We start from the raw sequence: 13,979 nt of genomic DNA, 5'->3' as shown, positions 1-13,979 counted from the left end.
TTCTCGTCGTTCGAGTTCGCTTTCTTCACTGTTTGGGGGCGGATGGTCAAAATGTGCTTGAAAAGACCCCAGTGCGGTTAACACCCCAGAAAATTCTCGCACATGGACACGAATGCGGCAAGGTATGTGATGGTGTTGGGAGTGAAATGATGGAGTTGAGCCCCGAAGAAATTCAAGAAAAATCTCGAAAAAAGGGTGCGGAGGAAGCGAGAAACCGCGGTCGACATGAGTGGCAAGCAGAACACACTCACCCGGTCGCGGCTGTGGCTCCGTTTCCCCCTCCGGCAGCTGCGCGGACTCATGGACGATCAGACCTAACTCGGCCATATCATCCAAGTCTTCCCGCTGAAGCGAGGATCGGATCCAATCTCCCTGGATCCAACCCCGCGGCAGCCCCGAGCGCGATGAAGATCCCCGATTCGTCTTCTTGCCTTTCGCCGCCCCCGTCGCCTTCTTCACGCGTTCCAGCGCCGCCGTTTTCTCCTTCCCCATGGCGGCGGAGCGGAGGCGTCGAGAGTGGAGAAGCCGGATGAGGTGAAGGAGCGAGAGGAAGAAGAAGGAGAATAGGCACGCACAGTGTGGACGCCTCGGCCTTGCCGCTTTTAAAGGCCCACTTCCGAGTGGCTGACGCGTGGGTCCGGGCGATCCTGTCAAATCCCGCAACAGTCGCACACGGGATACGCGGCGAAAAAGGTGGCGCAGAAATCAAAACGTCCTGTTTATCCACTCCGCTTACCACGGCACGCTCCGCCTGGCGCGCTTCCACCGAAATTTCGAATCCCGCAAAATCCGGGATCCTCTGCAACCGATCGCGCCAAAGATTTCGCGTCAAAGACAACACTCGACGGGTGACGTTATAAAAACCAATCGGCAATTTCTAAATCGATCAAGGCGAATGAAACTAAGCCGAAGTTCCAACACTAGCCTCCGTTCAGAGATGAATTCTTGAGAAAGGCAAGAGTCAAAGCAAGATCAACTTCAACCTTCTTTTCACTCGGACCTCAATCCATTCGGGGTCTAATGATGAGGACATAGACCTGGGGTAGGGTAATAGGCCTGACCTATACGCCCTACCTAAGGTCCTTGTCCTAGAAGCAAAGAAGTTCAAGAGCAAATAGAGAGGGCTCAACAAAGGTGTCGAGTGCAATCCACTCGACCTACAATTCACTCGGAGATCCTGCCTTATTTAGGTCAATCGACCACTCAACCACCCGACGTGCAGAAGACCTAAAGCCACTCCGCGCAGCAACGGTCGGGCGTTTACTCATAGACTTAATGATCATTTATAGCACTTTATTATTAGCGTTACCTGTAATGCTCTCGCTTTATGTACATTGAATCTTGTGTAACGGAGGGGAGCTGGGGTCCTGGCGCACTCTATATAAGCCACCCCCTCCTCTGAGACAAGGGTTCGCACCCCCCTTAACACACACGCATATAATCCAGTCGACCGCCTCCGGGCTTCGAGACGTAGGGCTGTTACTTCCTCCGAGAAGGGCCTGAACTCGTAAAACTCGTGCGTACAACTTCTACATAGCTAGGATCTTGCCTCTACATCCCTACCCCCCATTCTACTGTGAGACTTAGAACCACGACATGCCCACCACCAAACATACATCGGACACGTCTCTGTGTCACCACGTGCGTCAAGACGCTCAACCGTTCCACTAGACGCGGAACCGTTCATTGACATCAGACGGCTCACGCGGGTGTGCTCCATTACCGCAGCTGCGTGGAACCGTCCATTGACATCAGACGGCTCACGCGTGTGTGCTCGATTACCGCAGCTGCGTTTAAGCATGTGGGATCAAAGTCTCGTGGTCGGCAACGCATATCCAGCCATTTTGACCAGCTCACCTTTCCTTTGGACCAAATTACAGTCCGCCCATTCCAAAACCACCAATTCGCAGAAACAGCACAAGCAAGCCAGCCCAGCCAGGCGGCAGCACAGCCGCCCCGGTCGTTGTGTACGCCTGCGAGTGTTGGAGGCGAAGAAAAATCTCGCTTGGTATAAAACAAAGCGAAAAATGGAGGCTTGAGCTGCTCCACACCCTCCCCCTCCGCTGATCCCCCGCAAACCCTAGCCCCGGCCTAGCCCCTCCCTCCTCCTCGCCGGCGACCGGCCGACCGCGCGCGCGAGCCGTAGCCCGCTCCTGCGGCCGAGATGCCGCCGCACGGGGATCTGGACCGGCAGATCGCGCACCTGCGCGAGTGCAAGCACCTCCCGGAGGCGGAGGTCAAGGGGCTCTGCGAGCAGGCCAAGGCCATCCTCATGGAGGAGTGGAACGTGCAGCCCGTCCGCTGCCCCGTTACCGTCTGCGGCGACATCCACGGCCAGTTCTACGACCTCATCGAGCTCTTCCGCATCGGCGGCGAGTCGCCCGACACCAACTACCTCTTCATGGGCGACTACGTCGGTACGCCTCGCCTCCTTTCGCCTCTCGCGTGCGTGCGGGCGGCCGCCCTTTGAACGCTCGATTTTTGTCCATCTCTAGGGATTGCTGCGGCAAATATGGCTTCTTTATAGTAGATCCTACACGGAATTCAGCCGGCGGTTCTTCTTGTCAGGAGAATTCGTTTCCAGACGTTTGTGCTGGTTATTAGTATGTACAGTATGTAGCTTCTATTACTTCTCTAGGTTCGCATGGTGGTATCCTGTGCTGGCTACGTGTCTTATGTCTTGTTTCGACCTATAGCTTACAAGGATTTTGTGCGAGTCCTATCTTTAGGTCCTCCTAGATACGTTGTCAATAAACAAAAGGTCCTCGTAGATACCATTTTAAGGGCTGTAGGTTTGTAGCTAGAAAGAATTCTCATAAATGATACCAGGTGCTTGAGAACGACCAAAAAAAGGTTCACACCGTCTCTGTTCGATGTCAACAATTTCCGCAAGACGTGAGGATGTATAATTTTGTTGGCAATTAAATGTAGTTTTAGATGCACTTAATGATACCAGGTGCACTCCATCTTTAGTTTTAGATGCACTCCATCTTGTGTCATTCCCAATATGGATAAATCTATAATATTGCTCTTAATGCAGATCGTGGCTACTATTCGGTGGAGACTGTTTCGCTGTTAGTGGCTTTGAAAGTTCGCTACAGAGACAGAATTACGATATTGAGAGGAAATCATGAGAGCAGACAAATCACTCAAGTGTGAGTTTATGCCCTTCTACACTTGGATTGCTGATTTCAGTTCCTTATTATTGAGTACTTCCCCGCTTGATGTAACAACTATCAAGTGATGGCATTCAACATGTAATCTTTTGATCTTTCCTAGCCTGTTTGATCCTGAATTAACTTGTCTAATTGACTAAATCTTGGAGATGTATTTTGCCACATCGGGTATCATCTGATGCACTATGGCTAAGGCAATGATCGACCTTTAGAATTTACAAAGCAGCTTGTCTTGTTACTGGAACTCAAGTTATTATTGCTTAACATTAAATGTGTTGGTGAAGTTACGTGTGCATGAAGTTATTTGAAGTTGTCTTCTATGGGTAACCAAGTAACAAAACACTTTGAGCATAGTCTTGGTAAAATGTAGTTATGATCTACCTACTTTCTAGACGTATTTACGTGGTTGATCACAGCAAAACTTCCAGCTAGATCCTAAAATGAGTATAGTTTTCACATTTATGTTTTTTGAGTAGTACTAATTTTCATACAGATGTGTTAGTAAAATTTTGGGGAAATTCATGAAAACTATAATGGTACTATTCGGCAAAATGTTCACCTGTTGTGCTACAACTTAGTTGTTGACATCGACTATTTTGCTACAGATATGGCTTTTATGACGAGTGCTTGCGAAAATATGGGAATGCAAATGTATGGAAGTACTTTACAGACCTGTTTGATTATTTGCCTCTCACGGCTCTTATAGAAAACCAGGTTTGTTATTCATGCAATTTTGTACAACTAGTGCAGGCTTATTTAATATATATGCCTGACATATGGGAAACACCTATTTGTAGGTGTTCTGCCTTCATGGTGGTCTCTCTCCATCATTGGATACATTAGATAACATTCGTGCTCTTGATCGCATACAAGAGGTAAACAGCAAAGTTATCGCTGTCTTTATGAACTAGTGCTCTTTTCTTGTTTCCCATTTAGAAGCATGCACGGGTGGCGATCTTTGCTATTTGTATTACCTAGGCACTAGGCAGGTATATGCAATAAAAACTGTTCTGTGATACATACATTTTCCTGTATTTTGATTCACATCATGTGGATGTTAATTCAGATAAAATATACAACAACAACAACAACAACAACAACAACAAAGCCTTTAGTCCCAAACAAGTTGGGGTAGGCTAGAGGTGAAACCCATAAGATCTCGCAACCAATCCGAAAAGATTCAGATAAAATATCAATCCGAAAAACTTGATTTAGTTCAGTGAGGTGGCATTAGGAATTCTGATGGAAAATATTTATTATTGATAAATCATTACTGAGTTGTGGCAGTGGATCTACATGATGTCCTTTACCATCTTTTTTTTATTAGAATACTGAATAAATGTAGTTTTTGTCTTCTGAGGATTAGAGCTCTACAGTTTGTAATGTTGAGTTGTTGACCATGAAGTGGGTGGCTGTATATAATTATATTTCTAATAGATACCTGTTGTGCTTATGAAGGATATCCATGATATCTGTTAAGTCTCAAGTCGTGACTTGTTTCCATGATTATTGAGGAAGAAACTGGACTCGCTGCAAAATGTTTATTCTCAATTTAATCACATATTTCTCATAATGATTGCAGGTTCCTCATGAAGGGCCCATGTGTGATCTTTTGTGGTCTGATCCAGACGATCGATGTGGATGGGGGATTTCACCAAGAGGAGCAGGTTATACATTTGGGCAAGATATTGCGCAACAGTTCAACCATACAAATGGCCTCTCTCTTATATCAAGGGCACATCAACTTGTAATGGAAGGATTCAATTGGTGCCAGGTTGGTGTTCAGAACACATCATTGGAAAAAAAAAATGATTTCATTATTTTATCTTGCAATTAATTAACCAATTGCAGTCATTCACAGAAAATACCTACTGAAAAGTCTGAGCACAATCGTTCTGTCGAAGTTGCTTGAATATCTAATGAACAAATTCGAAGTGCAATTGTTAATTACTCCCTCCGTCTCATAATGCAAGATGTTTTTTAACACTACAATAGTGTCAAAAAGCGTCTTTACATTATGGGACGGAGGGAGTATTTGTTTAGGGGGCATGAATCTGGAATTTTCCAGTTCTTTGGTTAAAAGTTAATTAAGGTTACATACCATCGCACTTATAATTGTGTTAAATTATAAACTGATGCGTTTACATATTCCTCAATATGCACAAAGCCTCCCTGAAAAGAAAAAAAAAATACTAAAACAACTTTTATCCAAGTTTCTGTAGGGACCAAATCAACCTATTGCTTAATCATATAGTCTATGGTTCTCTGTGTGGGCCAACTGGTGTAGATTACTGAGGTCCATATCGTGTATGTAAGGGAACACAGACAAAGGTGTAAAGTGGAGGGAACATATAAGTCCAATCCTGCATCAAACAGGATCACAAGGCAGATTTTAATTCCCTGTCGACTGCATTTTCCAAGGGAAATGAGCAAAGTATCACTCATCCCACTTTAACGTATCATCAGAAAAATATTAGGGAACTTGATTAAAATATTGGAAACTGCATCATCCTTTATGTGCAAGCCTTTTGCTTTGGTGCTTAAATAAGCAGAAAACCATCAAATAGCGATTTGCTTTGTTGTATCTTGTAGCATGACCTGTGGTTATTAAATTAACAGTCGTGAATGCAAATTTTCATGCATTCTTGCGTTAGGCAAGGTTTTATACTCGTTCTGGTGGCATACATAGGAAGGTTGAATAATTACTGTGTTCTGATTTTCTCATGCAGGATAAGAATGTTGTGACGGTCTTCAGCGCGCCAAACTACTGTTACCGATGTGGTAACATGGCCGCGATTCTTGAGATTGGGGAAAACATGGATCATAACTTCCTCCAGTTTGACCCAGCGCCTCGGCAAATCGAGCCTGACACAACACGCAAGACCCCCGACTACTTTTTGTAATTGTGGTGTTGACCTGTTTAACTTAACGGTGCTGATGCTCCTCTCCTCCGCAGCGTCGGAGTCTGTAGATCTTGTGTCCTTAGATACGGGCTCCATGGGGCCCGAGCTGTATGTCAATCAATTCTTTTGTTTGGAGATCTTTTTTTGCTGCTTCTCGATCTTTACACGAGATGTTAAAGTTACATGCTCTGATTTTTTTTCTCCTGATGTGCTTCCATTTTGCATTGTTGGTACACAATGGAGGGAAGCTGCATTGGGATTTGTTATGTTAGCCTCTGTTATTGTTTTTCCTTTGGGTCTGAGCAGGATGCTTGCCTGAAGGAAGGTCTTCTCTGCATCATCTGGATATAACTGAATAATTTTCATATGGACGGGGAGGCCCTCCTGGCGATACTTGCATTTGCCCCTATGTGTATGTTGGTCGGTGTATTATAATGTGTTTGATGTGATGTCCTATAAATGGGAAATATATGTTTGGACCTGAGTATTATGTCGGTGTTTGTCCTATAAATGCTAGATACTCCCTCCATCCAAAAAAACTTGTCCCAAGCTTGGTCCTCAAATGAATGTATTTAGCACTAACTTGGTGCTTGATATAACCATTTGAGGGACAAGCTTTTTTGGATGGAGGGAGCAGGTGCTAATATCCATTTTGAATTGTGCAAACAACTGATCTATATTCATATCCTGGTAAAATTTACTTTTTTCGTATGTGCAAGGTGGGCACGCTACCCAATATGCAACCGATCTGTTTCTGGCCTTTTTTTTTCTTTTAAGAAATGTAAAAGATTTAGCGTTTCATTTCATTGAACAGGAAGAGAATACAGTATATGTACAACCTTTCTGCAGTAGGGGCACACCAACAATGAATGGCGAGGCAGCTAGACTCAGAGCCTCAAGGCTGCGTCAACTGTTGCCAGACACCTTCTCATGTGGCTAGGAGAGTTGGTAGGTCGATGGTAGGACCCGGCCGGAACTAAGAGCATCTTCGGCCGCGTTCTCAACATGCCCCTCTCAGTCGATTTTTTAGCGTCGGCGGACGAAAATTGCTCCAGTCACGTCCTCAGGATCTCATTTAGCGCCGGTTTGAGCCGAAATAACAGCCGGCGCACCCGAGCCGAACCCAAGCGTCCGGGGGTCGCCTGGGGCGCCGACAGAAATGAAAAGGGGCGTGGGGCCGCTCTGTCGGCGAGAGGAGGCCCTTTTCCCACCATTTCCTCCCGCTTCCCCCCTCGGCTTTCCTCTCATTCTTCATTCCTCCCGCCAATCTCCTCCTCCTTCCTTCCCAGCCGGCCGCCATGCCGCCAAAGAAGTACGTGGTCCCCCGCGCTGCGACGGATGCCACCGTCACCGCCGCCCAGCCGAAGCAGAGGAAGCAGAGGGCGCCGCCGTCCAAGCCCCCGGGCATGTCGAACGCCGACTGGAGGGCGGAAGTTCAGCGCCGAGAGGCTGTCACCACCGACCGGCGGAACAAGGCGAACGCCAAGAAGGACCGGGACAGGGCGGCGATCGCGGCTGCGGCGGTGGCGGAGCAGGCGGAGCGCTTGGCCGAACAGGCCGAGGCGGCTCACGCGGGGATGATGAATCCACCGGGCGGCCACGACCCGTACGCGTCCTGGAGCCAGCAAAGCGTCGGGTCTCCGGCCGGCTTCTCGTCGTCACCACAACCCTGGGTCTGCACGCCGTCGCCGGGCTACGCCGACGGCGCGCACGGCGGGTTCAACCCCAACATCACCTTCCCGCATGGTCACCCGGCCCAGCGCACGCCCTCGCCTGCCTTCGCCGGCGTGCAGTACCCTCCGTACACCTACTCATCGCCGACCTACGCAGCCTCCCTGACACCACCTCTCCGCCGTGGCGTGCTGCTCTTCTCAGAAGCCTCCTCGTCGCATCTCGGCGACACCGACGCGAAGGAGGCCGACATGGACGACATCATCACGACCGGCTCGGCTGCCGCCGCCGCCTACCCCGGGTTCACTACCTAAGAGGACGCAATGGGCCTCAACGGCGACATGGACGGCGAGCTTGATATGGCGAGGAGGAGCCAGAGGAGGAGGAGGAGGACGAGGACGAGGAGGAGCCGGCGCCTGCTCCGGCAAGGAAAGGGAAGAAGAAGAAGCGGGCGGCCAGGAATGGCGAGCCGCGCATCAAGTGGGCGTCCAAGGAGGACGAGTGCCTCGTCGAAGCGTGGAAAGTCGTCTGCCTCGACCCGATCACCGGCACGAACCAGAGCATCGACACGTATTGGGAGCTTATCAAGGCCGAGTTCGACGAGCGCAAGCTCGTCAACCCCTACTTCAAAGGCGTCTACATGCAGCGCGGGTCGAAGTCAATGGCGAACCATTGGGGGCTCTTCCAAACGGCGTGCAACAAATGGCATGGGATCGTCGAGGAGATCGCGGCTCGCCCGGAGAGCGGCGCCAGCATTGAGGATCAGGTATGGCACGCCGGTCTCTCCCTTTTTCTTTCGTCGTGTTCGTGCCCGCCGACTGTTGTTCCTTGGCGCAGGTGGTGCGGATGTTCGCCATGTTTCGCCAGGACAGCAGCGATCAAGATTTCAAGTACCTCCACATCTTCAAGCGGATCCAGAAGTGTGAGAAATGGGCGGATGCCAGGCACACCCTCGCCAAGGCCAAGGAGACGTACAAGCCGGACACGCATGCCCGGCGCGGCCGACGGGCGTCCGGACGGCAACAAAGGGGCCAAGAAGGGGAAACACGCCGAGTCGGCCACCGCGCGTGTGCAAGAGTCCATTGAGAATTGAGTCGCCGACGCCCAGACCCGGGCTGCCCAGCGGGAAGAGAAAACCGAGGCGTGGTGCTCGGCGTTGATGACGAACAACGCCGTCAAGCTCGACCTGCTCCGGACCAACGTCGCCGCGAAGAAGAGGAACACCGACCTGGCTTTCCTGATGGGCGGCGCGGACATGTCGGCGATGGACGAGCAGGTCAAGGCGTGGTACCTGGCGGAGCGTGGCCTCATCCTGAACCAGATGCCGTCGACCGCGGCGCCAACTCCCACGCCGCCGCCGCCTACGCCGCCGCCAAGCCCGAGCGATGATGCCTCGACGACGCCCAACACAGAAGGCGCACCGACGCCGACCAACCCTCGCACGCCGAAGGCCGACACCGCCGTTTGAGCTCGATGCGACGCGTCCGTCCTTTCTTTTGCACGCCGAACTTGTTATTTGATCGCCGAATTGTGGCAACGTGCATGCCGAACTTGTTATTTGATCGCCGAATTGTGGCAACGTGATCGCCGAATGACGCTGATCACCGGACTGGTGGCTTTTTTGGGAGCTGGAAACGGACCAACTTTGAATTTGCGACGCCTTGGGGGCGGCACCCGGGGGCGTGGCTGGGACGTAGATCGCCCCCAGGGCCTAAAAATCGCCGGCGAGCGCCCGAAAGAGTGCCGACCTATGCGCTGGGGGGCGAACGAGTGGAGATGCTCTAAAGAAGCCATCGTCTTGTAAACGTCGACGCCGGTGTTCATTGCGCCCCAAACGCCCACGCCCGCAGCCCACATCAGAGCAACGCAATGCGAGCTTCTTCTTTTACCTACTTTGTTATTCGTCATGTAAATAGAAACTCCCATGTGCTACGCATGCACATTAGAGGTGACAGAGTGTTGGACGGACTCCCTTCCTGGCTTTTTGGTCACTAGCCTTATGGTTGATAGTGCTGAAGCCCTTTTGATTGAATAGAAGCCCTCAATTCCCCGCAAAAGAAAAAAACAACAACGCAATGCCGACAAGCCTCGTCGGAAAGACCGGGGAGGCCACCATCCTCAGCTGCCAAAGTGGGGACTGCAAGTGCAACCCAAGCGGTGCCTTCAAGAAGGGAAGGGCGCTGAGACATCGACGTTGCCTTGTCCAGCAAACTGGACCAATGGTTTCCGCCCGTGATCAGAGGGTCCACTTAGGGCCATGACAGCGCCTCCATGGAGGTAACCCTCATGTGTCGCCATTGTCAGAGCAAGGATTTCGCCCCAGCCCATGACCACAAACCCTCAAAGACCATCGAAGCAGGGGCAGACATGAGACGAAGAAGCAGATAGTCGGAGAGGACCACCAACACCGAGAGGGGAACCACGTATCGTCACCGTCGAAGTAGGGAAGCACCAGCCAAACCAGGATAGGGATCATAGGGGAACGCGTCGAGTAGGGCTAGTGGCGCCGTCATAGGGACCTGCCACCTACACCTTGCCACCGCCGACCAAGGATGCCGTCGTGCCGGCCCGCAGCCTCCGCCGCCAGGATCCGCCGGGGCGCAGCCAAGAAGCCACAGCCGCACCCCATAGAGTCGCGCCGCACTGCTCGCGTGCTTGCCACGCCAGGTCCAGAGGCCCGACCTAGGGACCTGCCACCTACACCTTGCCACCGCCGACTAAGGTCGTTGTCACAAAACTCTAGGCCCGGAGAAGCTCTGCTGATACCTCCTTTTAGTGGTATGGTAAAGGAACATAAAGTATCCCGCACCTATTTCCCCAGAGGTGACCCTGGGTTATCGAACCCACGAGAGGAAGGTCCCCTTGAAGCGATGGTTTCTAGCAAGCTTTTGTCAAAGGATTAATTTCAGCTTTTGACCAGATCAATCAAGCAAATTGTGATTAAACACTTATAATAAAAAGAGGAGCGGGTGTGAGTCTTAGTGCTTACACCCATGTATTTGTGTTAGTACCGGATATGATCTTAATTTGTGCGCTGGAAGTCACCCATCGAGATGTGCTTGTTACTACCGAAGTGGGGGATGTGTCCAAATAACATCTTGACCGGCACGTGCCCTGCATCGAGAATCATTTGTCTAACCAAAGGTGAAAGCACAAGTGCTCCTTGGGTGATTTTGGTAATTAATGTCAACATATCTCTTGTTGGACTAATATTTTTATCTAGTGTATTTCAGAAATTTCAACAAAGGCGTGGCATGGACAAAAGGATGTGGAACCCCTTCAAGATGTTAAGGACAAACATTGGCAAAAGCTCAAGACTCTACATTTTCATTTAAGTGATCCAAGATCACATTGAGTCCATAGGAAAAGCCAATACTATTAAAAGGGGGATGAGGTGTTGCTTAATGGCTTGCTTGCTCAAAGTGCTTAGTGATATGCTCCAAAGTCCTCAACCACTTTCTCATTTCCACATATGTCCTAAACCTAAAGTCAAACTCGGCCCCACCAATTTGATCTATCCGGCGCCACCGAGTTCACTTCATAGCCACTGCCAGAAACCCTAATCAGTTCGAACTCACCGATGGGATCTCGGTCTCACCGAGATGGGTTTGCAAACTCTCTGTTTCGTGTTGCAATTATTTCGGTCCCACCGTGATATGCAATCGGTCCCACCGAGTGTGCTTGACCAACTCTCTGTTTGCTCATTACCAAAATCGGTCTCATCGAGTTTGCGTAATCGGTCAAACCGAGTTGAGGTTTTACCCTAACCCTAGCACATCGGTACCTGTGACGCCCCCGATTTCACCGTACACTAATCATACACGCAAACATGTACGATCAAGATCAGGGACTCACGGGAAGATATCACAACACAACTCTAGACACAAATTAAAATAACACAAGCTTTATATTACAAGCCAGGGGCCTCGAGGGCTCGAATACATCAGCTCGAAAACACAAGAGTCAGCGGAAGCAATAATATCTGAGTACAGACATAAGTTAAACAAGTTGCCATAAGATGGCTAGCACAAAAGTAGCAACGATCGAAAAGGCATGGCCTCCTGCGTGGGACCTCCTAACTACTCCTCGAAGCCGAACTCCACGTAGAATCATCCTCGGGATCTCTAGCTCCTAGACTCCAGCATATGGTTGCGACAACCGAGAAGAATGCAAAGGGGGAAAAGAGGGAGAAAAGCAACCGTGAGTACTCATCCAAAGTACTCGCAAGCAAGGATCTACACTACATATGCATGGGTATATGTGTAAAGAGGCAATATCGGTGGACTGAACTGCAGAATGCTAGAATAAGAGGGGGATAGCTAGTCCTGCCGAAGACTACACTTCTGGCTGCCTCCATCTTGCAGCATATAGAAGAGAGTAGAAGGTAAGTTCACCAAGTATCATCGCATAGCATAATCCTACCCGATGATCCTCTCCTCGTTGACCTGTGAGAGAGCGATCACCGGGTTGTATCTGACACTTGGAAGGGTGTGTTTTATTAAGTATCCGGTTCTAGTTGTCATAAGGTCAAGGTACAACTCCAAGTCGTCCTGTTACCGAAGATCACGGCTATTCGAATAGATAAACTTCCCTGCAGGGGTGCACCACATTACCCGACACACTCGATCCCTCTGGCCAGGCACACTTTCCTGGGTCATGTCCGGCCTCGGAAGATAAACACGTCGCAGCCCCACCTAGGCTCAACAGAGAGGTCAACACGCCGGTCTAAATCCTATGCGCGCAGGGGTCTGGGCCCATCGCCCATTGCACGCCTGCACGTTGCGTACGCGGCCGGAAGCAGACCTAGCCTCCCTTATACAAGAGTAGGCATTCCAGTCCAATCCGGCGCGCGCCGCTCATTCGCTGACGTCGACCCAACTCAGATCAAATACCAAGATCTCGTTAAGCGTGTTATTAAAGTAACCGTGAACACCGACTAGGGCCAGGCCCACCTCTCACCTAGGTAGTCTCAACCTGCCCTGTCGCTCCGCCACAAAGATCCACACAGAGGGCCGTTGGGACAAAGGTCCTTTCAGCCCCCAATCCGTGCATCACTCGCGGGTACTCTTCGAGCCGACCCGACTTTAGTCACCACATGTATCATGTAAAGTATATAAGTATATACCCGTGATCACCTCTCGAGTGATCACGGCCCGATGGTATAGCAAGGCAGACGGACAAGAATGTAGGGCCACAGTTGGAATACTAGCATCCTATACTAAGCATGTAGGATTGCAGGTAAAGGTAACAACAGTAGTAGCAAGGACAGGCTATGCATCAGGATAGGATTAACGGAAAACAGTAACATGCTACACTACTCTAATGCAAGCAGTAGATAGTAGAATAGGCGATATATGGTGATGAAGGGGGGGGGCTTGCCTGGTTGCTCTGGCAAGGAGGGGTCGTCAACAGCGTAGTCGGTCGGGGCACCAGCAGCGGCGTCGGTCCCGTAGTCTACCGGAGAGAAGAGGGGGAAGAAACAATGAATACAATGCAAACAGATGCATAACGATGCATGACAAAGCAAACAACGGTGTTAGGTGTGCCCTAACGCGGTAAGAGGTGATACCGGCGAAGGGGGAAACATCCGGGAAAGTATCCCCGGTGTTTCGCGTTTTCGGACAGATGTACCGGAGGGGGAAAGTTGCGTGTTCAATATGCTAGGGGTGTGTGGCGGATGAACGGGCTGCGTATCCGCATTCGTCTCGTCGTTCTGAGCAACTTTCATGTAGAAAATATTTTCATCTGAGCTACGGTTTATTTTATATGATTGTCTAAAGTTTTAAATCATTTTTAGGATTTACTTAATTATTTTAAATCAACATTATCCAGAATAGTGCATGCTGACATCATGATGTCAGCAGTCAACAGGGCGTTGACTGGGTCAAACTGACGTGCGGGACCCACCTGTCGTACTCTGTTTAGGTTAATTAGAATTTAGCCAAACTAATTACTGTTTAATTAAACTAACTAATTAATTAGATTAATTAAACACGATTAATTAACTTAATTAATTAATCTTTATTATTCATTTTTATTTTTATTTACTTATTTTTTTATTGAAAACGTTCTGGGCGGGGCCCCCCTTGTCATAGGCCTAGGGGCGCGTAGCGGGCGCGCGGGTAGCGGGCAAACGGGCGCAACCGCACGGGGTTGAGCCCGCCCGGGGGGAGCGAGGTGAGGCCGGCCACCTGAGGCGACACGGGCGAGGGAGGCTCGCCGACCGGAC

At 49.9% G+C, this 13,979-nt stretch overlaps 1 protein-coding gene across 1 annotated transcript; it reads left to right on the top strand.

Annotated features, from left to right (window-relative positions):
* Positions 1 to 1,924: 1,924 nt before the first annotated feature.
* Positions 1,925 to 6,569, top strand: LOC123144383 (serine/threonine-protein phosphatase PP2A-3 catalytic subunit). Its single transcript, XM_044563500.1, has 6 exons — positions 1,925 to 2,417; positions 3,041 to 3,155; positions 3,782 to 3,890; positions 3,974 to 4,051; positions 4,759 to 4,950; positions 5,906 to 6,569. Exons 1-6 carry the CDS (start codon positions 2,165 to 2,167, stop codon positions 6,077 to 6,079), a joined length of 921 nt encoding a protein of 306 aa, XP_044419435.1. The 5' UTR covers positions 1,925 to 2,164; the 3' UTR covers positions 6,080 to 6,569.
* The last annotated feature ends 7,410 nt before the right edge of the window (positions 6,570 to 13,979 follow it).

Source organism: Triticum aestivum, chromosome 6D (genome assembly GCF_018294505.1).
Source record: "Triticum aestivum cultivar Chinese Spring chromosome 6D, IWGSC CS RefSeq v2.1, whole genome shotgun sequence".
Lineage (NCBI taxonomy): Eukaryota > Viridiplantae > Streptophyta > Magnoliopsida > Poales > Poaceae > Triticum > Triticum aestivum.
The sequence above is the reverse complement of the archived record's forward strand: the minus strand, read 5'-3'. Positions and strand labels throughout refer to the sequence as shown.